The sequence below is a fragment of the Oncorhynchus gorbuscha genome, linkage group LG01 (genome assembly GCF_021184085.1).
Source record: "Oncorhynchus gorbuscha isolate QuinsamMale2020 ecotype Even-year linkage group LG01, OgorEven_v1.0, whole genome shotgun sequence".
NCBI classification, from domain to species: Eukaryota; Metazoa; Chordata; class Actinopteri; order Salmoniformes; family Salmonidae; genus Oncorhynchus; species Oncorhynchus gorbuscha.
In genome coordinates this window covers 98,931,897-98,956,978 of record NC_060173.1, presented here as the reverse complement: position 1 = coordinate 98,956,978, position 25,082 = coordinate 98,931,897, and the positions used below count along the sequence as shown (strand labels likewise).

At 42.9% G+C, this 25,082-nt stretch overlaps 1 protein-coding gene across 1 annotated transcript in view; it reads right to left on the bottom strand.

The window, feature by feature from the left end:
- The window catches only part of LOC123990170 (titin-like), a 172,535-nt gene that overhangs the window by 60,593 nt on the left and 86,860 nt on the right, over window positions 1-25,082 (bottom strand). The window contains 31 exon segments of the mRNA XM_046290780.1: window positions 99-3,068; window positions 3,149-3,442; window positions 3,759-4,058; window positions 4,268-4,552; window positions 4,665-4,973; window positions 5,079-5,381; window positions 5,614-5,913; window positions 6,102-6,383; window positions 6,524-6,826; window positions 7,068-7,370; window positions 7,651-7,932; window positions 8,228-8,378; window positions 8,476-8,624; window positions 11,445-11,759; window positions 11,966-12,265; window positions 12,442-12,738; window positions 13,444-13,761; window positions 13,912-14,211; window positions 14,301-14,430; window positions 14,594-14,778; window positions 15,843-16,151; window positions 17,713-18,142; window positions 18,405-18,595; window positions 20,625-20,933; window positions 21,066-21,365; window positions 21,559-21,852; window positions 22,085-22,369; window positions 22,663-22,959; window positions 23,194-23,493; window positions 23,652-23,954; window positions 24,092-24,469. Coding sequence (XP_046146736.1) covers window positions 99-3,068; window positions 3,149-3,442; window positions 3,759-4,058; window positions 4,268-4,552; window positions 4,665-4,973; window positions 5,079-5,381; window positions 5,614-5,913; window positions 6,102-6,383; window positions 6,524-6,826; window positions 7,068-7,370; window positions 7,651-7,932; window positions 8,228-8,378; window positions 8,476-8,624; window positions 11,445-11,759; window positions 11,966-12,265; window positions 12,442-12,738; window positions 13,444-13,761; window positions 13,912-14,211; window positions 14,301-14,430; window positions 14,594-14,778; window positions 15,843-16,151; window positions 17,713-18,142; window positions 18,405-18,595; window positions 20,625-20,933; window positions 21,066-21,365; window positions 21,559-21,852; window positions 22,085-22,369; window positions 22,663-22,959; window positions 23,194-23,493; window positions 23,652-23,954; window positions 24,092-24,469 — 11,472 coding nt within the window.

Genomic DNA, 25,082 nt, shown 5'->3' with positions numbered 1-25,082 from the left:
GCATATTAACACAGATACTTTGGATATACAAAGGCTAAAGCAAAACCATTGTGAATGTATGATTTCATCATATTTAGAACTGCTGTACTATTACATACCAAGAGAATCCCTGGCGGCGAGTGATCTTGAGGGTTTGCTTGGTTCACCAAGTCCTATTTCATTCTCAGCCCTGACGCGGAACTGATATTCATGATCACGCAGCAAACCAGTGACAGTCAGTTGGGTCGAATCAATGGAATACTTTGTGCAAGGAGACCATCGTACTCCGAATTCTTCCTTTTTCTCCAGAATGTAACCAGAGATTTCCTTTCCACCGTTATTCTCAGGAGGGTTCCATGTAACGGTCATCTCCTCCTTGGAGATCTTGATAACTTCTGGTGCTTCTGGAATGCCAGGTTTACTGAATTCGGTCCTTGCCACAATAGGTGCGCTCTCCACTGCAGGACCTGCCCCCATCTTGTTTTCTGCACGCACCCTGAATATATATTCATTTCCTTCTACAAGGCGGGTTACTTTAGCAGAGTTGGTGATCACAGCAGAAGAATGTATGGACCACACCATTCTCTTCTTCTCACACTTTTCTATGATGTAGTTATAAATTTCACATCCACCATCATCATCTGGCATATCCCATGTCAACATGCACCTATCCACTGTAACACCATTTACAACTAGGTTGCTGATAGGACCAGGTCTATCAAGCACACACACATTCGCCCATCCAGTGGCTGTTCCAGCACTATTGGTAGCAGTGATGTTATATTTTCCAGTATCTCCACGTCTTGAGTTTGTCAACAGGAATTTAGAGAATTCTACACCAGCTTCTATTTGCAGCCTTGGGCTCTTGGTGATGTCCCCTGTGTCTTTATCCTTTGTCCACTTTACTTCCGGAGCTGGTTTTCCCTTGACATCAGCTTCAATTGGAATGGCGTCACCGGCATTAACCACTAGAGTCCATTGCAACTTCATCTTGATCTCTGGCACCACTAACTGTTCTTTAACCTCAACCTCAGCAGTTGTCACCCAGTTGCTCTCACCTCCTTCATTCTTTGTCTGTACCCTGAACTGGTAAATTTCGTTTTCAATGCACTTGTCTGCCATGAAGTAAGTTTCCTTAATCGCACCCTTGTGCAGTCTCTCCCATTCCTCTGCCACTTTAGGTTTCTTTTCAACATGGTAGCCCAGGTTACGGCTGCCACCATCATAGTCTGGTCTCTTCCATTTCAGGAAGACGAATGTCTTGCCGATCTCAGAGATAATGAAGTCAATAGGGTCACCAGGCTTCTCAATGGGATCAACAGCAAGGATGGCTGTTTTGGTCTCTGTTGAAGGTCCAGCACCAATTTTGTTCTCTGCACTCACACGGAAGAAGTATTCACAACCCTCATGGAGTGGTGCCTTCATAAGGCGTTTGGTGCAATCATTTGATACCACTGTCCAATTCCTTTGACTAGGTTGACGGCTCTCAATAATGTACTGTGTTATTTCAGTTCCTCCATTATCCTCTGGGTTCTCCCAGGAAACCATGCAGGATTCTTTTGTCACGTAAGTGGTCTTCAGATTCTGACAGACGCCTGGAGTGTCAAGCACATTCACAATAATGGTAGCCTGTGCTTGACCACTGCTGTTTTTAGCAAGGATAGCATACTTTCCATAATCTTGCCTTACTGCATCTGAAATCACCAGCTCAACCAGAGGGAAGTTGTTGTTCATCTCAGTACGCCTGTCTATGCCTAGAATCTTGGCATCCTTAGACCAAGTGATATCAGGATCTGGTCTACCTTTAACTCTAGTAACAAGATTGATACTCTGTCCCACCCTAACTGTGAGAAGGTCACGGCAAGCAACATCAACTGTCAGCTCTGGGGGAACCAGAATGTCCTTGGCAAGGACTGTTTCTGAGAGCTCTGTAGGTTTTCCATCTCCAATAATATTGGAAGCGCTAATGCGGAACCTGTATTCCAAGCCCTCAGTAAGTCCCATTGCTCTAAATGCGCACATCGGGATGAGATCCTTATGAACTTTCTCCCATTTGGCGCTGGCTGATTTCTGACATTCAACTATATAACCTAAGATGGGGCTGCCTCCATCTCTTGTTGGCTTGGTCCACACCAAGTCAGCATATGACTTGCTCCAGTCCCTCAGCTTAGGGTTTAATGGGGGTCCTGGCTTAGTAATAGGACGGGTGCACTTCACTGGATCTGATACAGGAGAGGGCTCGCTGACGCCAGCAATGTTCTCAGCAAAGATTCTGAACTCGTAGCTGTTGTTCTCAAACAGACCTGATGCTCTGTATCGGAGATCCAATACAGGTGTCTTGTTGACGCGGATCCATTTCCCTGTCATTTCTCTGCGCTCTACTACATAGCCACTGACTGGACTGCCACCATCAAATTCAGGCAGAGTCCATTCTATGGTCACAGCATTCTCTGTGATATCAGAGCAGGTTGGCTGGCCTGGAGGGCCAGGTGGATCAAACATATGTTTGGCAATAGTGGGAGGACTCTCAAGTCCAGCACCAATGCCCACCTTGTTTTCTGCACGGACACGCAGAATATATTCACGACCTTTCTCCAATCGAGAAATTTTAGCCTTTGTACCAGTGCATCCTGAGCACACAACTGACCATGGTTCCCATGCCTTTTTGGTATCCTTCTTTTCAACAATGTAACACGTCAAAGGAGTGCCACCATCATCTTTAGGTGGTCTCCAGTTGATGACCATGTGGTCAGGGGTAACTTCAAGGATGTTGATCGGGCCAATGGGGGCACCTGGGACATCGAGCACAGTGACGTGCAGAGCAACAGTCTTGCTTCCAGCAGGGTTTGCCACGGTGAGGAGATACTCTCCAGTGTCACCTCTGACACATCCAGTGATGGTGAGAGATGTGTTCATGCCCTCAGTGTCAATCTTGACGTTGCCCTTTGTTTCCAGTTCCTTTCCGTCACTCACCCACTTGGCTGTGGGAGTAGGAATTCCTTTCATGACTGCTGGGAGTACGATAGTGCTTCCAGCCTTGACAATCAAACCCTCAATAAGCTTCACATCCACTGAAATAGTTGGTGGCACTGAAAAAAGAAACATCAATGTTAGACTCTGAGGCATGTGGGCTGTTATTTATTCTTATTGTTGATCAAAGAAGTCTTACAGAGTTTCTCCTGGCAGGTTACAGGGACACTGGTGTCAGGACGGCTCACGCCAACAGCATTCTGGGACTTCACACGGAACCTGTATGTCTTTCCCTCCTCCAGTCCAGTGACATGGCTATGAGGATTGGTGACAGTCTTGAAGGTGACCCAGTCTTTTCCCTCTCCCTCCTGGTGCTCAACGATGAATCCAGTGATCTCACTTCCTCCGTCGCGGTCTGGCCAATCCCATTGGAGCCAGACTTCAGTCTTATCTACGTCGATGTGGTGTAGATTCTTTGGTGGACCGGGTGGATCTGAAAGTCATTCAATTTTGAAAATCAAATGATGAATCGTAATAGATGGTTGGTAAACATTTGGGAAATTGTCACCGAAATGTTCAAAAACATATAGAATATAACTTTATTATCCATCTGAGGATGGCAAATATTTTTCTACCGTCCTCCGATGGGCAATAACATTCTAAGCGATTTTATCCCTTACAGAAAAACACATGATTTCACATGTGGAAAATCAAATTTCTCATGTGAAATCATGTGAAAACAAGTGTTTTTGGAACACTTCCGTAAGGGTATTCCATTCTATTCCATTCTTGTTATCATCAGTACTCACAAAGAGGATCAACAGCCTTGATCGGCGTCTTAGTCATGATGTAGGAACCTCTGCCAAACTGGTTCTCAGCAGCAACACGGAACAGATACTGGACTCCTTCCATAAGATACAGAGCCATCAGACTAGGCTTCTTGTTTGCTGCAGCGACGGGCACCCATTTCTCAGCCGCCACGTCTTTCTTTTCCACAACGTAGTGAGAGATGACAGCCCCTCCATCATCCTCAGGAACCTTCCAGGTCAGGTAGGCTGACTCACTGGTGATCTCAGAGATTTTCAGATCCCGAGGAGGTCCGGGTTTATCTAGATAAACACGCAAATATTAATGAATTAATCAACACGTTCCTTTTTTACTTAAATAAATGATATGTCCCAACAAACAAGCCGAAAATAAACAGCATACAGTACATTGCATTTTGTGTTAACTATGCATAATTAGAGCAAATATTTGTTGGGATTTTTCTCAAATAAACAAACTTCTTATTAATTGTTCTCAGTTAAATGTGACATACCTAAGGTGAGCACTGTGCATGTAGCGGACTTCTTTCCAGCTGCATTTTCAATAGTGAGTGTGTAGTTGCCGCTGTCTGAGCGGACACAGTTGAGCATAACAAGTTTGCTGCCATTGGCAGTGGCAGCAATGGTACAACGATCTGCGGGAACCTCTTCTCCATTCTTCTGCCATGCTACAGTGGGAGGTGGCATGCCCTTGATCACTGAACTGAGAGTAATATTAGTTCCTACCATCGCAAGATGGTCACGGGACATATTGGCATCAAGCAGCAACTCTGGTTTCTCTGTATAGGGATACAACAAAAATATATTATTGTACAAGTTGTACATAGAATTATTGATGATCATTTCCACATTGATATAAAGTCAATAATAAATAAAAAATGAACTACTTACCCAGTCTGTCATGTACTTTCACTGTTTGTTTACAAGGGGCAGGCTCAGAGCGTCCAGCAGCATTCACAGTGAAGACCCTGATGTTGTACTCTGCTCCGTCTTCCAGGCCCTTTAGAACATAGTTGCATTCTGGGCACTCTTCAGGAGTCTCATTGCCCTGTGACCATTCTACTGCACCAACCTTCTGGTACTCAACAAGGTAACCAAAGATTTTGCCTTTGCCATCATGGCGAGGTAGCTGCCATTTCAGGCTTACGGTATCCTTGGTCTTGTCGATTGCCTCTGGCAGTACAGGGGGGCTGGGAGGAACTATACAGAGAGAAAATGCATCAGTTACCAATCCTAACTTCATATCAATAATTTACAATAGACTAAATAGCTTATTGGGCTTTTTAAAATAGTTAATAGACTTACCAATTGGATCTTTGGCAAGAATTGTGTTTGATGGGGGACTAGGGTCACCAGTGCCGATTTCATTCTCTGCCATAACCCGGAATTGATATTGACAGCCTTCAATAAGGTCAAGCACCCTGAACTGAGTAGTTGGGTAGAGGGGTTCTCTGGTGGCACGAGACCATCTCTTTGCAGCTGGCTCCTTCTTCTCCAATATGTAGTTAGTGATGGGCTTGCCGCCATCACGAGGTCTGCTCCAAAGCACAAGGCAGTTGTCAGCATACACCTCCCTCACGTTGGGCATCTCTGGTGCCTCAGGCACTCCTGTAAAACACAGGATAACAAGTCACATTAGGAACAGCAACAACGGCACTCAAGTGGACAAAAAATAAGTAAATAATGGTTTTATCCCAAATGGCAACCTATTCCCTGTATAGTGCATTACGTTTAGCCAAGGCCCATAGGGCTCTGGTCAAAAGTAGTGCACTATATAGGGAATAAGGTGCCATTTGAGACACAACCTAAATAATTTCAATCTATTGCAGTGATTACGTACTGAAGAGATCTTTGGCTCTCATCTCCTCTGAATCCAGTGGGTCACTGATTCCATACATGTTCTCAGCACAGATTCTCATGATGTACTCTCTTCCCTCAATCAACCTGGGGATTTTGCACGTCAACTTCGTCGAAGCAGATGTTACATTCCTCCAGATGTCACTATTGACGTCTCTCTGGTCAATGATGTAGTTGGACACGTCCACTCCGCCAGAATCAATAGGAGGTTTCCAAGAGATCACCATAAACTCTCTGTGAACTTCATCAAAGATGACTGGACCCACTGGTGGTGTTGGGCGATCTGGATAGAAAACCACAATGTGTTGGTCACTTTGGTTCATAATTTATGATAATGGTTTGGTCACTTTGGTTCAAAACTTTAACTTTGGTTCATCTATGTTTTTTAAAGTGTTTTTTTTACATCAATTAAACAAATAATATTAGAGGCCATTGATGTGAGATTTTCAGCTTGACTGAATAACAACTTACCTACAACAGTCACATTGCAAATGCCCTTTCGAGAGCCGGTGCTGTTTTCAACCAGCACGCAGTATCTGCCGCTGTGCTCGCGCTTGGCTTTCATAAGGCCTAAAGTCATGGTGGTCAGTGAGTTTTTGAACTTGATGTGCTGATCTGCTTTCAGCTCTTCGTCATCTCTGTACCACATGATAGATGGAGAGGGCTTTCCGGTGTAGCGACCCTGGAGAGCCATGCTCTCCCCAACATGGATGATGATCTTGTCACGGAAGTCAAGCTCAATGGTTGGTGGTTCTGAAAAAGGACATTCAACATCATTACTATATTTCAAGATAAGATTTCAATTCAAAACATCCTCTGTTTTCGGTATTCTACAATCAAGTTCAATCAAAGTGATTTGGTAGAATAAAAGTAGAAAACGGCGACCATCTCACCAAGTTCATCTTTGCAGGTGATTGGTTTGGTGCAGAACGATGGCTTGCTGGGCCCAATTTCATTCACAGCGCTAACTCTGAACTCATAGGTGTCCCCATCTCTCAGACCGTCGTAGGTGAATCTCCTCTCCATCAGTTTCTCCTTTGTCAGACGTGTGAACTTGTCCTTGCCGATCATACGGGCCTCCAGGATGTACTTGGTGACCTCTGACCCTCCGTCAGACACAGGAGGTTTCCATGTTAAGCTGATATAGTCTTTATGAACTGCTGTTACCTCAAGGTCCTCTGGGCGGTCTGGAACGGCTGGGTAACACAACACAATAGATTACTCATCACATCACATTTTTTAAATGTCATAATAAGAAATAACATTTTTATTTTTTTAAAGCAGTGGGGCAGTTAGGAGAGAGTGCTGAAAGAACCCATACGGGCAGTGGTACAATGTACTGTACATGTGCTTGAGAGGCAGTGGGTTATACCGCTTGACCACCCCAGGCCAAGAAAAAGTAATCTCGATATAGTTATGTATGTAGACCAGACTTACTGATGGGATCCTTTATGATGATTTCACATGCGGTGTTAACAAAAGGTCCAACTCCAATGGAGTTCTCAGCTGCGATTCTAAAGAAGTAAGCTTTTCCATTCTGCAGTCCGTGGGCCACAGCAGTGTGTCTGGTGACTGTGTAGGACAGGGCAGTCCAGGCCTTCCTCTCCGCATCGCGCTTCTCAATGATGTAGTTGGTGATGGCAGAACCACCATCATCCTCAGGACAAAACCAGTTCAGCTTGCAGGAGTCGCTAGTGAGGTTCTCTGAGGTGAAGGGTACGCCAACTGGACCAGGGACATCTGAGGAAGAACATGAAAGATTGTGAGACCTCTGTTCTATTTGTGGTAACATGCATGGTTGTTATTGAGCTGCTACAGGGACAGCGGATAAAAAATATAAATAAATTGTGTACAAGAGATAATAACTTGTGGACACAAGATTGTTTTTCCACATTACAATCTAATTAGAGTATCTCAACTTGAGTATCACACACACTTCTTTAAGTGTCGTCCTGGTTCTGCATGTGTATGAGTTCCTATCTTATTTATTGATTATTTCCTGTAATTTCTACACACTTACCCAGGACATCAACAATGATAGATCTCTTCTTTTCTCCTCCTGAGTTAGCAGCAGTCAGAGTATAGACTCCTTGGTGTCTTCTGGTGCAGGGCTTGATGACCAGCGATGAGCTGATGGCGGTGGTCTCAACTGCACTTTCTGGTGGTAGAGCACCGTCATCACGGCTCCATGTGATCTTTGGAGCAGGCTGGCCAGACACAAAGGCCAGGATGCGGATCACACCACCGGCATGGACCACCATCCTTTCCTTCACTGTGGCATCAAGGTCAACCTCAGGAGCAACTGTGATAGGCATAAAAACATAATATTATCATTCCACTTATCCCAAACAGATCAACTAGATCACAATTTCAGGGAGCAGATGAAGAATTTAAAATCATGATATTATCATATGCGGATGTATACAGGTCAATAATGAAAAGCAGGAAAAGTCAAGAAAATTAGGACATTGGTTTGTCGGTAGGTACATTCCAATGAAGTATGAATCAAGGATAATGATTAATTTATTAATCAATCTATTTCTCCTAAAACAAGAGATAATAATTTCAAGAAGGAGAAATTTAAGAAGTTAACTCACTTGTCCTGTCTTCAACCTTAATAGCGTCTGGGACTTCACCGGGTTCGCTGGGGCCTGCAGCATTCAACGCTGTCACTCTAAACTTGTAGAATCCACCGGTCTTCAATCCAGTAATGACCAACTTGGTGCTTCTGTGCTCCTTGTCTTTAGCCTGAAACAAAAACATATGTTATGTAAAACTTGTGCTCATACAGGTTACCTTATTGGGAAAAAAACATTCAAATTACAAAAACAATCATTATACTTACTTTAACCCATTTGTCTGTTCCATCCTCTGAGTATTCAACAATGTATCCCGTGATCTTAGATCCACCATCCTTCAGAGGTGGGATCCAGACTAGATCCACTGATGACTTGGTCCAGTCTGTGACCTTTGGTGTTGGAGGTCCAGGGACAGCTACACAATCAAATTCAAACCATGTTTAAAACACTGAAATATGGTTGAAAAATTTGTGCAATAAGCTATTAAAAACAAAAAACTACAAGTAGGCATTGGTCTGAAGCCGAAAAAGAAAGTAAATTCACATGAGCACCACAATGACTACTCCACCCATGCCTTCCAGCACACAGCTTTGAACTACTACAGTAGATATATTGGTCTATTCAAATAATGTCTGAATCTCAAACCGAACACTTCAAACCCACTGGGCACAGAATTATTTTATTTTTATATATTAACTTTATTTAACTAGGCAAGTCAGTTAAGAACAAATTATTATTTACAATGACAGCCTACCCCAGGCCAATTGTGCACCGCCCTATGGGACTCCCAGTCACAACTGGACGTGATCCAGCCTGGATTTGAACCAGGGACTGAAGTGACACCTCTTGCACTGAGACGCAGTGCTGAGAGCACAATTTAATGGATATTCTATGTTGGTTCAACGTAATTTCATTGAAATGACGTGGAAACAAGTTTGATTCAACCAGTGTGCCCAGTGCGAACACTCGATCACTTGATATGCGCGTTCACGATCAAGTACAACATTTACATTTACATTTAAGTCATTTAGCAGACGCTCTTATCCAGAGCGACTTACAAACAAATACATTTCAAAAATAATCTGAATAAGTCAACATAAATCAATAAATCTTAAAACATCTAAAATATTTGCAGAGCTCGTCTTAGTCGCACATCTAGCAAAGGACTGTAGTGCTTGAAGGGGTGGTAATTTCTAACGTTTCATAATGTACATGAAAGCTAGCTAGCTAATGGACAAGTTATCTAGCTAGCTTAGCATGAGCCAGCCACTTCATATGAAATTGCAGCTAACCACGGCTAGCTAGCAGCAGGCAGTCTACAACAAGCCAAATCAGCTGATGCAATCACTGGCGACCAATAGACTTGCACATATTCTGTGCGGAAGTAGAGAGATGTAATTTTCTTTTTACAACTCTGTTGTCATAGCACGTCATGCTAGCTACTACAAGACCGCTCCCAGGAGAATGTGCACAAATACATTTTCTAATGTGGAATATTGGTGGCAGTTGGGATGTCGAGTGTGCATCGATGCCAAGCAACTGAGTTGTTTGACCCGGTGCTAGAACTCTGAGCTTCAGCTGAAAAAGATGTTAACATTGTCAAGAAATGCTACAAAAAGGTAGCATATCATTGGTTCTTAATGGACAGAAATGGGCACGTGAGAGCAATAAATTGTTGCACCCACAAATTTAGTCAATCCAATGTATACTATAGTCACTTTATGGATGCTATAAATCCAATGTATGCTATAGTCACTTTATGGATGCTATAGTCACTTTATGGATGCTATAAATCCAATGTATGCTATAGTCACTTTATGGATTCTATAGTCACTTTATGGATGCTATAGTCACTTTATGGATGCTATAGTCACTTTATGGATGCTATAGTCACTTTAGTCACTTTATGGATGCTATAGTCACTTTATGGATGCTATAGTCACTTTATGGATGCTATAGTCACTTTATGGATGCTATAAGTCCAATGGATGCTATAGTCACTTTATGGATGCTATAGTCACTTTATGGATGCTATATGTTCAATGGATGCTATAGTCACTTTATGGATGCTATAGTCACTTTATGGATGCTATAGTCACTTTATGGATGCTATAGTCACTTTATGGATGCTATAAGTCCAATGGATGCTATAGTCACTTTATGGATGCTATAGTCACTTTATGGATGCTATATGTCCAATGGATGCTATAGTCACCTTATGGATGCTATAGTCACTTTATGGATGCTATAGTCACTTTATGGATGCTATAGTCACTTTATGGATGCTATAGTCACTTTATGGATGCTATAGTCACTTTATGGATGCTATAGTCACTTTATGGATGCTATATGTCCAATGGATGCTATAGTCACTTTATGGATGCTGTTGTCACTTTATGGATGCTATAAGTCTAATGGATGCTATAGTCACTTTATGGATGCTATAATCACTTTATGGATGCTATAGTCACATTATGGATGCTATAATCACTTTATGGATGCTATAGTCACTTTATTGATGCTATAATCACTTTATGGATGCTATAGTCACTTTATGGATGCTATAATCACTTTATGGATGCTATATTTCCAATGGATGCTATAGTCACTTTATGGATGCTATAATCACTTTATGGATGCTATATTTCCAATGGATGCTATAGTCACTTTATGGATGCTATAATCACTTTATGGATGCTATAATCACTTTATGGATGCTATAGTCACTTTATGGATGCTATAGTCACTTCATGGATGCTATAGTCACTTCATGGATGCTATAGTCACTTCATGGATGCTATAGTCACTTTTAAGTCACTTTATTGATGCTATAGTCACTTTTAAGTCACTTTATTGATGCTATAGTTTCGTTTTAAACTAGGTGTTTGCAGAAAATGCTATGTAAACTCAATCCCTAACGATCCTGTTATCATTTCAGTTTGTGGTTCTCAGCCGGACGGGTCATGACGAGCAGCAGGGAGTGTGTTGTGTACCTCTAAGTGAATTTGAGAATTTTCATCGACATTAGTGTCATATTCACTAAGATATGATGGTTGAGAGATTTATATTTAACATTAAGCTTCAACCAATGCCATACTTAAGTATCGTACTGTCAATCGGTGCAACCTTTATAAACTTGCCTTAAGCCAAGAGAGATGGAGGACATTCGTCAAGGGCCTGTGCTATTTTAAACAGCCAAGGGCAGGAGTAAAATCAAGTATCATACAATACTTACAGATAGGATCTCTGGCAAAGATGGGGTCGGTGCACGCGCTAGGAGGTCCACATCCTGCTGCGTTGATAGCTGTGACCCGGAAGAGGTACTGTGACCCCTCAATGAGTCCAGTCACATTATGGGACACCCCGAAAGCAATGGCCCGGATGGGGTCGCGCGTCACCCTGTTCCAGCGCTTAGAGGTGGTTTCCTTACGCTCCAGCCAATAGCCAGTCACTGGACTGCCTCCATCGTCTTCTGGCTCTTCCCAGTTGACCATCATGGAATCATGGTCAACAGCTGAAATGGTTGGCTTTTCACATTGGCCGGGAACAGCTTTATAAAAAACAAACAAACATGAATTCTGTTAATCTTGACTTCAACATTCTCAGGTTTTTCATCAGACTTGTGTATTATGATGTGAATGGTCACTGTAAAGCACTTTATGACAACTATGAATGAAAAAAGTGCTTTCTACATACATCTGATTGATTGATGCAAATCCTTTCATGAAAACATGATATTTTGCTCTCTACGCTCACCATAGAGTTTCCTGGCTTCTTCAGGTTCACTGTCCAGAGGCTCTCCAACTCCATATTTGTTCTGAGCACAAATTCGGAACACATACTCATGCCCTTCCATCAGGCCCTCCACCGTCCAGATACGCTCCTTGGGTTCATTGGTCACAGGGATCCATGTCTTCCTGTTGGCTACACGCCTCTCAATGACGTAGTTGGTCACTTTGGAGCCACCGTCATCCTTAGGTGGCAGCCATGACAGGGTGATCTTCTCAGCGTCGACCTCCTCAAACTTCACAGGACCGGATGGTGGTCCAGGACGTCCTGAAGAAAGGAAGCAGTACCATTTGTTAAGTGAAAAGAAAACTTTTAATAATGTAATTTGTTGATTTTCTTGGCTGTGAAAATATGACAATAAAGCATGTTGAATTTCAACGTTGATATGTAAGTCAGCCTAGATAAGAGCATTTGCTAAATTACTAAAATGTAAAGAAGTTTACCCAAGACGTTGAGTCTCATCTCCTTGGAGGCCTTTCCTAGGCTGTTACTGGCTGTGATAGTGTAGAGGCCTGTATCTGAGCGCTTTCCCTGCTGGATCAGCAGTACACAGCTATCATCAGACACAATCTTGTTGATGTGCTCGTCATATGCAACCTCAACCTTGTCGTCACCCTTGTGGGCTGGAGCCTTGAGCCAGGTGAGAGTGGGGAATGGACAGCCCCTGATCTTTGCCTTGATGCTGATATCAGCCCCTTGTTCAACCTCCATGAACTCCTCCAGGTCAATAGCAGGAGCACCTGAGAGACAAACAATGGCAACCAATTTAGAAAATCACTTATTTTCTTTTAGACACTAAACACCTTTTAACCCCTAACTCCAGAGGCGTCATCCTTCAGATTTGTCCTCTTAAAAAATATATATATATATATACTGTATATGTATTTTTCTCTAATTCTGTAATACTACTAGCCACCTAGTAATTTTATGAAGTTGGCTTTAGCTATCCCAAATAAGTTCCCAAATTCGTAACTAGCTACCAAGAAGCGATTTCAGGTAATCGATCAAGTTAGAGTAGATAGCTTGTCTAACTATCTTAGCTGGCATGCCTGCTGGCAAGGTTGGTAGATTTTAGAAATGCAAGCAATAACTAAATGTACTGAATAAAACTCATTCCTTTCAATTTTACCCAGATTTCAGCAGATATGCAGAGAAGCATATTTATTTCAAGAAAGTAACCCCCAGTCAGGAGGATATAGACAGGTCAAGAGGTATGCTTAGATATGCAGGAAAATACTTATATATTTTTCACATAGAATTATCCATAATTATTATGTTTGAAAAATGCTAAATTCTCCAATTCACGGATGGGGCCTAGCCCCCCTCTGGACCACCCCACTCTGGATCAGCATAACGCTCCTGCCTAACACTTAACACTTTAACACCATAGAACAACGCATTTGTTTAAATGAAGCAACCATCTATACATCTTTATATCAACTGACGTGTCTGGTCTTGGATGACAACTGGTCCAACAGTAGATGATGGTCTGCTGGGGCCGGCTTCGTTCACGGCCTTGACACGGAACTCATACTCTTCTCCTTCAGTCAGATCCTCAACCTTGAAGGTGAGGTCTTCAATATCACGTCTGTTGCACTGTCTCCAGGACTGCTTCTGAGATCCACTACTGTCCCAGCACAGACGTTCAACAGTGTAGTGTGTCACTGGAGCTCCACCGTCATTCCTGGGTGGCTTCCAAGTCAGGGTGGCTGTGCCCTTAGTCACTTCTTGAATCTTTACCCTTGTGGGAGCATCAGGAGGATCTGAACAAAAATAATACAAGGACTGATTAGAAACTGCTGGCACAATAGAACAGGTGTGTGTTCTATAGAACAGGTGTGTGTTCTATAGAACAGGTGTGTGTTCTATAGAACAGGTTGGTTCTGTGAATGAAGTGAATGTTGTTCACTTACGGATAGGATCTCTAGCCTTTGAACATTCAATGGTCTCAACTAGTGGTCCAAATCCAAAGCGGTTCTCCGCCCGGATACGGAACAGGTAATCCTGTCCCTCAATGAGGTCGGGCACAATAAAGGACTGGGCGGCACAGGCTGGGTTGCACTTGGTCCAAGCTTTTCCTTCCACAGTCTTCTTCTCAATGAAGTAACTCTTGATCCTCTCACCACCGTCACTATCTGGAGCCTTCCATGTAAGTCTACATGTGCCTCTTGTGATATCTGTGACTTTGAGGTCTTTGGGTGGGCCAGGAAGATCTGAAAATAAGGTTTTGCCAATGATTAGGAATCTTGTAAAAGACTTGTCCCATTTGTTTATCCACCTGTGTTATTTTGTTTTTACTTACCAAGGACATTTACTCTGACTTTCATGTTCTTGTGTCCAGCTGCATTTTCCGCTGTGATGATGTAACGTCCGGCATGTTTGAGGTGGCTCTCAGGGATGGTAATGACTGATGTTGTATCAGTTGACACGATCTGAGTAGAGACATTTACAAAATACACAACGATTATTACATGAGACTTGAAAACATAAAAAATGGTTTGGATCGTACAAAAGTAGAAAATAACTATCCCTTTAAAAAAGAACAAAGCTTGGATTTCTATAGATTTCTCTATTGTATTTATATAGATTCATTGCCTTTGAATCGATTGGAAGGATATGGATGTCATTCTTCTTTTCGGTCTCTGCTGTTCCATCCTTGAACTCCCATGTAACTTTAGGAGTGGGACGGCCGGTGATGAGAGCTGGTATTTTAATGGTAGTTCCAGCTCTGCAGGACAACAGCTCATGGGCGCTGACCTCCAGAGTAATGTTTGGTTCAGCTGTGAAATTAAAAAGTACATTAGTATAGTAAAAAGCATAGTATAGTACACCAGTAAAACTCAAATCAACAAGCCAAACTCACACATAATTAAGTGATAATGCCAGAGAAGCTGGTGTTTGGTGGATATATTGGCACGAGTCTCGTGCTGGTAAACCGTGGAAAAAATGTCCTCCAAACACCGGCTTCGAGGGCATTATCACCTTTATACAACGGGTTACCAACATATTCAAATAATGATTCATATATTTTAATTAAAAACATTATTTTTAAGAATTTATTCATACTATTTCATCCTTCTACAAGATATAGTCCCGACACAAATCTGGGGTTGCTACCCAAGCCAGCTGGTTGTTCGTTCTATCGGTTTGATTGCCAGAGCCACGACCCAGTCATTCAGTCTTTTTGTTCTGTATCTATGGACGCGACCTAATCGTTCATTCTAAGTGTTCCATTGCCATACTGGCTGGCTTGCTAACTAGCCAAATATGGCTAACTTACAATCAAGTCGAAAAGGTGCAGCCAGAATAACAGCAAAGTAGCTGAATATTCATTTGTTAAAGCTGTTTTCTAGTGACATTTATTTAGATACATCCATAATGATGAGCTAATGAAAATGTGCTCACTTGTCAGGACACTGTTGTTCAGAGGAGCTAGCCAACAACACAGCTAATACAATCGCTTCACACTGAAGCTGGAAAGACTGCAAACTAGCTGCACTGTGTTTTGTTTGACGTTTTTCTAATGGTCTATTCTTTGTATATATCCATAAAAATGATGCCAACTGATTCATGATTTTCGACTGTCTGAGAAACGCTACCTGTCTGTCCGTCTGGTCCAGACTCGTTCATTACTATGGGACAGCTGGGGATCAAATTTGATATTGAAACAATGTTTCAAATGTCGGAGAGACAAACAGCAAGGTTTATCCAAATCTCCTCTGTTGAAAACTAAATTTTAGTCTACAAAAATGTGAGATATGTCTAGATGCTTTTTATAGTGGCAGTTTAGTTTATGGTGTGACAATGGCATAGAAGTTGGAATGGCAACAGAGCTGAGACTTACTTAAGATGTCCTGGACAGTGATGTCAGCAGAACGTGCGCTTGGTTCAGATTTGCCAGCAGCGTTGACAGCAGTGACTCTGAATCTGATCTTCTGGCCTTCTTTCAGGTCTGGAACAGTGATCTCAGTGGTAGGGTGCAGCTTCTCAGGGTCACTGACTCTCTTCCAATCCAGGGAGTCTGTGTCCTGAACCTCAACGATGTAGCCCTTGACTGGGCTGCCGCCATCTTTCTCTGGCGGGGTCCAGGTGAGAGTGACACTGGTCTTAGTCTTGTCCTTAACAACTGGCATTCCTGGTGCACTAGGGGGATCTGAAAAAAAGTCAATGCAAGTTTTACTCAAATGTAATTATGCATGTATTTAATCCTTATTCAAACAGAAAGTCCCATTGAGGTCAGAAGATCTTTCCAAAGGGGAATCTGCCATAATAATGAATTATGATATAGTCTTCTTGACATACAGTGCATTCCGAAAGTCATCATACCTCTTGACTTTTTCCACATTTTGTTACGTTACAGCTTTATTCTAAAATGGATTAAATTGTTTTTTCCCTTCTTCAATCTACACACAATACCTTGTAATGACACAGCAAAAACAGGTTTAAAAATCTTTGCAAATTTTACAAATATCACATTTGGCAGCATTTACAGCCTCGATTCTTCTTGGGTATGACGCTACAAGCTTGGCACTCTGCAGATCCTCTCAAGCTCTGTCAGGTTGGATGGGGAGCGCCGCTGCGCAGATATTTTCAGGGCTCTCCAGAGATGTTCGATCGGGATCAAGTCCGGGCTCTGGTTGGGCCACTCAAGGACATTCAGACACCTCTCCCGAAGCCACTCCTGCATTGTCTTGTCTGTGTGCTTAGGGTTGTTGTCCTGTTGGAAGGTGAACCTTCGGCCCAATCATGAGCACTCTAGAGCAGGTTTTCATTAAGGATCTCTCTGTACTGCTCCGTGCATCTTTCCCTCAATCCTGACTAGTCTCCCAGTCCCTGCCACTGAAAAATATCCCACAGCGTGATGCTGCCATCATCACGCTTCACCGTAGGGATAGTGCCAGGTTTCCTCCTGACGTGACGCTTGGTATTCAGGCCAGAGAATCTTGTTACTCATAGTCTGAGAGTCCTTTAGGTGCCTTTTGGCAAACTCTATGCGGACTGTCTTGTGCCTTTTACTGAGGAGTGGCTTCCGTCTGGCCACAACCATAAAGGCCTAATTGTTAGAGTGCTGCAGAGATGATTGTCCTCCTGGAAGGTTCTCCCATCTCCACAGAGGAACTCTGGAGCTCTGTCAGAGGGACCATCGGGTTCTTGGTCCTGACCAAGGCCCTTCTCCCCTGATTGCTCACTTTGGCCGGGCCACTGTGTTCTTGAGGAACTTCAATGCTGCAGAGATTTGTTGGTACCCTTCCCCAGATCTGTGCCTCGACACAATCCTGTCTAGGATCTCTACGGACAATTACCTTCGACCTCATGGCTTGGTACTGTCAACTGTGGGACTTTATATAGGCAGGTGTGTGTCTTTCCAAATCATGTCCATTCAATTGAATTTACCACAGGTGGACTTCAAGTTGTAGAAACATCTCAAGGATGATCAATGGCTCAATTTTGAGTCTCATAGCAAAGGTTCTGAATACTTATGTAAATAATGTTTCGGTTTTTATTTTGAATAAATGTGTAAGAAATTCTAAAAACACGTTTTCGCTTTGTCATTATGAGGTATTGTGTGTAGATTGATGAGGAAATGTTTTTATTGAATCCATTTTCGAACAAGGCTGTAATGTAACAAAATGTGGAAAAAGGGAAGGGGTCTGAATACTTTCCGAGTGCACTGTAGCTATTCTACAACATCAAAGAAAGAGTACTGTACTTACTGCGTGGATCAACAGCGAATTGACATGGAGATGCTTCACTGGGAGGTCCGATTCCAGCAGCATTCTGAGCCCTAATTCTGAACTGGTACTCAGCCCCTTCATTAAGGCGGAGGACTGTGTATTCCAAACCCTTCACTGCAGGCTTGGTGACTGGAGCTCTGTTCACACGACCCCAGATCCCAGCTCCTCTCTCTCTTTTCTCCAGCCAGTATCCCTGAATGGAGGAGCCACCGTTCTGCAGTGGAGGCTCCCAGGTGATCGTCATAGTAGTGGAAGTTGCTGCGATGACCTTTGGTTTGCGAGGTGGACCAGGAAGACCGAATGGATCCTTGAGAACGACCTTCTCGGATTCACAACCGTCACTGATTCCGAACTTGTTCTCTGCTTTGATTTTGAATTGGTACTGGCCCATTCTGTCCATTTTGTACACCTAGAAGGAGTGATATCAATGCATTAGTAATCATCACCATCATATTATTATAAGTTAACTAACCATCCTATTGAAGGTGTAAAATTAAGTTGACCCTAGATACTGATCTTGGGCCAGTTTTGCACTTTTCCCCACTAGCTAATGGTTAAGGTTAGGATTGGGGGAGGGGATGTTGCTCTGTACCAAGGTGAAACTTAACCCCAGACCCCACATTAAAGCAGTATTTGACTAGTTTTGACCTTTAACAGGAGTTTGGACTAACCCCATATCTCCTATCAATGATATTGCAGGTGAGCTGCTCAAAGTCAGACTTCTTCCTGCTGGCGTCCCTCCTTTCGATGATGTAGTTGGTGATCTCACTTCCCCCGTCGTCCTCTGGGACCGCCCAAGTCAGATAGCAAGACTCAGCCTGGATGTCAGACACCACAATGTCACGTGGTGGCAGAGGGCGGTCTATGAAGGCAAACAAAGCATTATGAGAATATTGCGGCTATTTAAAAAAAATACTCGATATAATAATAATAATAATAATCATTTTGACTTATTTGAAAGACTCAAAATACTTATTTGAAAGACTCAAAATACTTATTTGAAAGTATCTATAATGACAATAGATAGATAAGTACCACGGTTTCTTTAAACTAGCAATCAACATTAGAAACAATAACAAAGCGAACTCCCCACCCCTGTTTTGGTAAAAAACTAAGGGATTGGGCTAGAAAGTGTAACCACTCTCAAATTCATATACGGAGCTATGGATGCAAGGACTGATGATCCATGACATTCAAATTATAGTTTTAACCACGTTTTGAGGCTATGTTGTGTTTACATTTACTTTGTTGACAAACATTGGAGTAAACCATGTTTATATTTGGGTTATGATGAGATAGGATAGTTGAACTAAGGTCATGAGGCATTTATAAGTTAAATTCTTCAAAAATCATACACTGAGTGCACAAAACATTAAGAACACCGTCCTAATATTGAGTGGCATTCCCCCTTGCCCTCAAAATAGCCTCAATTTGTCAGGGCATGGACTCTACAAGGTGTCGAAAGGGTTCCATAGGGATGCTTGCCCATATTGACTCCAATGCTTCCCACAGTTGTGTCAAGTTGGATGTCCTTTAGGTGGTGGACCATTCTTGATACACACGGGAAACTGTTGAGCATGAAAAACCCAGCAGTTTGCAGTTCTTGACACAAACCAGTATCTCTGGCACCTACTACTATACCCCGTTCAAAGGTACTTAAATATTTTGTCTTGCCCATTTACCCTCTAAATGGCACACATACACAATCCATGTCTTAATTGTCTCAAGGCTTAAAAATCCTTCTTTAACCTGTCTCCTCACCTTCATCTACAGTGATTGAAGTGAATTTAACAAGTGACATCAATAAGGGATCATAGCCTTCACCTGGATTCACCTGGTCAATCTATATCGCAGAAAGAGCAGGTGCTCTTTATGTTTTGTACACTTAGTGTATAACTAATTTAGTTTATTAGGTACACCACCACATTCACGAAAATGGTTCACTCCTACAGACAGTGAGTCATGTGGCCATGGCTTGCTATATAAAGCAGGCAGACAGGCATTGAGGCCTTCTGTTACTGTTTGATTGTGGGCAAAACTAGTGACCTTTGCGACATTGAGCGTGGTATTATTGCCGGTGCCAGGCGTTCAGGTTCCAGTATCTCAGAAACAGCATTTTTACACATGACAGTGTCTAGGGTTTATAAAGAATGGTGTGACAACAAAAACATCAGTCAGCGGCAGTCCTGTGGGCGATAAGCTGAGAGAGGTTGAAGGAGAATGGCAAGAATCGTGCAATCGAACAGACGGGCCGCAAACAGGCATATAATTGCGCAGTACAACAGTGGTGTGCAGAACGGCATCTCGGAAGACACAACTCATCAGTCCTTGTCTTGGGCTATTGCAGCTGACGACCACACCGGGTTTCACTACTATCAGCTAAAAACAAGAAGAAGCGGCTCCAGTGGGCACGAGATCACCAACACTGGACAATTGAGGCGTGGAAAAACATTGCCTGGTCCGACAATGGTCCGGTTGTGTCATACTGATGGCAGAGTCAGGATTTGACATAAGCAGCAGTAGTCCATGGCCCCATCTTGCCTTGTGTCAATGGTACAGGCTGTTGGCGGTGGTGTAATGGCGTGAGGAATGTTTTCCTGGCACACATTAGCTCCCTTGATGCCAAGTGAGCAACATTTGAATGTCACACCTTGTAGAATCAATCCCCCAAAGAATCCAGGCTATTCCGGAAGGGGGATCCAACCTGGCACTAGATGGACATACCTAATGAACTGAGTGTAAGTCCAGAAATTGATGTAGCAACTGCTGATTTCCCCATTAAGACATTTTGTAGCGCTTACACACCTACGTACAATTATACTAATATTATAATTGTATGGTTATCACAGATCTGTTTGCTGAAAATGTTAATGATAGCTGAAAATGTTTACCTAGAACCTCCACATGGATGATGCGGTGTGCTTTGCCATGGCAGTTGGTGGCAGCCAGTTTGTAGTCTCCCTTGTCTCCTCTGATAGTCTCAGGGATGCTGATCTTGGTGGTGCATTTGGTGCGGGCCACCTCCTCGAACTCCATCAACAGTGTCTCAGTAGCCATGGGGATGACGACGTCATCCTTAGACCACTGGACCTCTGGCATTGGCAGACCCACCACCTCAGCAGGGATCTCAATTGCTGCTCCCTTCCTCACAATGATTGTATCTCTCTTGAAATGCTCCAAGATTGAGATTTCGGGGGGAACTATGATAACAGACCACACAAGGCATTTCGTTAAGATGAATACAAAAAAAACAGTTTACTGTGGTTGCTTTATTATCCAAGACAAATATATTGTTTATGGTAGGGTTTATAGAAGAGTGTAACATTACTTACTTTCATCATCCTGTATGTTAGCACTGATTGGTTTGGAGCGTTCGCCCTCTCCCACCTCAGTCACGGCAAACACACGGAACTGATACACGTGGTTCTCTGATAGGTTTTCCAATTTGATGTGTAAGTCTTTGCAGAGCTTGCGATTGGCCACGTCAAACTCAGTTCCATCTGCTCTCATCTTCTCAACATAGTAACCCGTGATTGGGCTACCTCCATCGCTGCGAGGTGGCTCCCAAGCAAGAGCAATAGCAGTAGTCCACCTTTCGGTGTAGTGCAGTTTCAATGGTGGAGATGGAACAGCTGGAAGAGAGGAGTTCAATTTCAGAATCATTTTTAGATATTAAAATCTGTATATAAAAAGAAAGACACTCCAGCACATTGTGATTGTAGATTCTCCACAAACAATGTAATGGATCTTAGAACCAGGTAAAATTCTAACATCTTTGAATTAGCTTTTTTTCTCCAATAAAGCCATTTTCTTCACTCGTCATACCTTTGGGATCCGAAGCCAGAATAGGCCCAATGTCCGTTGGGGCGCCATCACCGTACTTGTTCCTTGCAAAAACACGGAAATCGTACTCTTCCTCTGAAAGCAAACCCTGAATGTCACACTTGCATGAAGCAATCTCGATAGGTTGTCTGAATAGCTTCATTTTTGCATCCTTTTTCTCCACTACGTAGCCGATGACATCGCTGCCACCGTTATCTAGAGGATCTGCCCAGCTCAAGCTGATGTTCTTCTTAGTGACATGAGTAGTCTTCAGATTAACCACAGGCCCAGGGACATCTAGTTACAACCACACAAAAGGGTCAAAATTAAGAGGATGAGAAAACCCATGATAGGAGAACTATGGCCTGTATTCATAAAACTTATCAGAATAGTAGTGCTGATCTAGGATCAGTTTAGCCTTTTAGATTATAATGAACAAGATTATATGGAGAGTGGGGACATGATCCTAGATCAGCACTTCTGCTCTGAGATGGGGCCTATGTGAGCAATTGATTGCTTGCGCACTCACCCATGACGTCAACTCTAGTGACAGCAGATTTGGTTCCACTGCTGTTGGTTCCAGAGATCTGGTACTTTCCGTGATCAGTTCTCTTGGCGTACTTGATGAACAGAAGGCTGTTCTTTCCTTCTGTTTCGATCACAACATGCTCTTTGTCAGTTTCAGCCTCATCCTTCATCCATTTCACTTCCGGTTGTGGTCTGCCGATAGCGAACGCTGGCAGTCTCAGTGCCTCGCCGGCTTTGATGATGACTCCGTTCTTCACAGAGGCATCAAAGTCAACCACTGGGGGCTCTGGGGACATAGACATAAAAATGTTTGTTTAATGAGTACACTTTAGGCCAATAAAAAAATATATAAATATTATATGGTAGTATGATATCATTAGCTCGGTGACATATTTGCGCTATCTGAGCTGACTGGTTGAGCTAAATGGTGAAGCTGAATGATTTCACGATATGAGTTAACTGGCTTGTTCTCTGGAGTCAACGCCAGGTTATTGTAAAGCACTATGAGACAACTGCTGATATAAAAAGGGCTTTATAAATACATTTGATTGTTTGATTGATTGATTGATTTATAGATACCTTGAGGCTCCTTCACAGTGACTGGTTCAGTCATGCCAGGTGCTCCCGGTCCGGCATCATTGACAGCAATAACCCGGATGTAATAGTCAGTGCCCTCTGTCAGCCCAGTCACTGTATACTTCAGCTCCTTGCATCTGAACTCTGTATTACGTTTCCATTCCTTCTCTCCAGCCAGAACACTCTCAACATGGTAGCCAAGTATATCTCCTCCTCCATTGTACAGGGGGGGAACCCAGGCGATATCAACTGTTGTCGCAGAGGTATCGATAACTCTTGGAGTGGGTGGGCCAGGTGGCACTGTAGAGGCAGAAAGAGATAACTTGAGTCAATGCTTATAATATTGAGTCAATGCTTATAATATTGATGATAGTGGGTCAACTAAGACATATAGGGGTGAATCCTAACTTCCACTTATAACAAATTTTCACATAAGCTCCCATTGACATCAATGTTTGACTAAGTAATAAAGAAAAAAAACTCAGGATTACACCATAGATTACAGTGTTGGTATCTATTCTCAGATAAACTTACAGATTGGATCCATAGCAATCTGGGGATCAGTTGGGACACTGAAGGGTCCGGGGCCAGCCAGATTCTCTGCACAGACTCTGAATATGTATACCAGGCCTTCCATAAGACCCTCAATCTTCACAGAGAGGGTATTGAGCAGCAATCGGTTCACCCTAGTCCAGTGTTTGCTGTTAATTTCCTTCCTCTCTATCCAGTAGCCCAGGATGGGACTACCGTTGTCCTTGGGCTCATGCCAGGAGATGAACACACTGTTGGCAGTCACCTCTCCAATTCTGGGTGTGTTTGGAGCATCGGGTGGATCTTGAAAGAATAGAAGGGGAAAAGTAGAATGTTGTAATTGGCAGTTATTGACAAAAACAAACACTTATACCAGTGATAGTAAAGGGAAAATACACATTTCAACAAACGTTTATAACTGATAGTAAAGGAAAAACAGAAATGTCATTGTAGATATTTACCGAATTGGTTCTTGGCAACGACTGGCTCAGAGAGACATGAAGGTCCGCAGCCAAACTTGTTCTCAGCGGTAATACGGAAGATGTACTCCTTTCCTTCAATCAGTTTGGTAACAGGATAGTTGCAAACCTTGAGGGTTGAAGTTACCGTGATCCATCCAATATCTTCATTCTTGTTGTCTTTCTTTTCAAGGATGTAGTTCAGGATCTCACTACCACCATCGTCAAGAGGAGGGTCGAACTTGCAGATGACAGAGGTGTCCCTGATCTCCTCAAAGACAAAGTTCACTGGAGGTCCAGGCTTGTCTGTACAAATCATAGAAAAGAGAATGTTGAAACTATTGTTGATGGGTTATGCTCCAGGAGGAGTAAAATGACTAAGTAAGTAAGTAAAGTTCTGAAAAATGACCAAAAATAGTTTGTGATGAGGATCATTGGCTTACCAAGGACGTTGACGTCACAGTATGCAGTTGCAACACCATGAGAGTTCTCGGCCTGGATGCAGAAGTGACCGTGGTCAGCTCTGATGGAGTCTCGCACCATGATTGAGGTCTCGCCCTTCTTTACAGCATAAGAAAGACGCTCATGAAGAGGGGTTACAAACACCTCAGGTTCTTCAGGTTCAACCTTGCCCCCCTTCTTCTTCAGAATAGGCAGTACTGGCTTCTTCTCTGGTACATTATTGACGTTTTCGTTGTTCCTGAGCCAGGTGACAGTTGGGTATGGAGCGCCAGAGATGTAGGCGTCCAGGCGGATCTCTTCACCCTTCCTGATGCACAGGCCGTGCTGCAGACGAGCATGGAGGGATACCTTGGGTTTTTCTGAAAGAATTTACAACACAAAGAATAAACCATAGAAATAGAATGAATATAACAGGTGTCCCCATTCAAGTCAATAATGGCATAATGGAAAGACTGGTAGCCATTGTGAGTGTATCCATGCCAGGAAGTAAAAGCAGGAAGTGTACCCTTCAATCTGATTTGTTGAGTCAACTCAACTGACATAAAAAATACATTCCATTGCATGAGCTGCATCATTTCAATGAACATTCTACATTACCATGGCAATCAAGCATCAGTTGATCGAACATTTCAAATCACCATGGAAGTTATTGCATCACAAGACCAGGCAGCCATTGCGAGTGTACAATACATTTTCCAGTAACATTGCTAGGGTTAAAGCTTCCAAGCCTGTTCTATTCATTCTATTTGTATGGGTTAAACTACATGTTATTATTAGACATACACTTCGGCCTCGATTCAATCAGATATAGCGTCAACTGCATTGGCCGACATCCACATAGTGTGTTGGAGGTGTAGCTGTGGTATGAGCTGACCAATCGGTGAGCGGCTGCTCGTGTGTCACGAACCACTCCCTTCCTTATTATCCTTATACTGTGTTAGAAGTTCAAAACGGCAATATCGTATAAGCTCT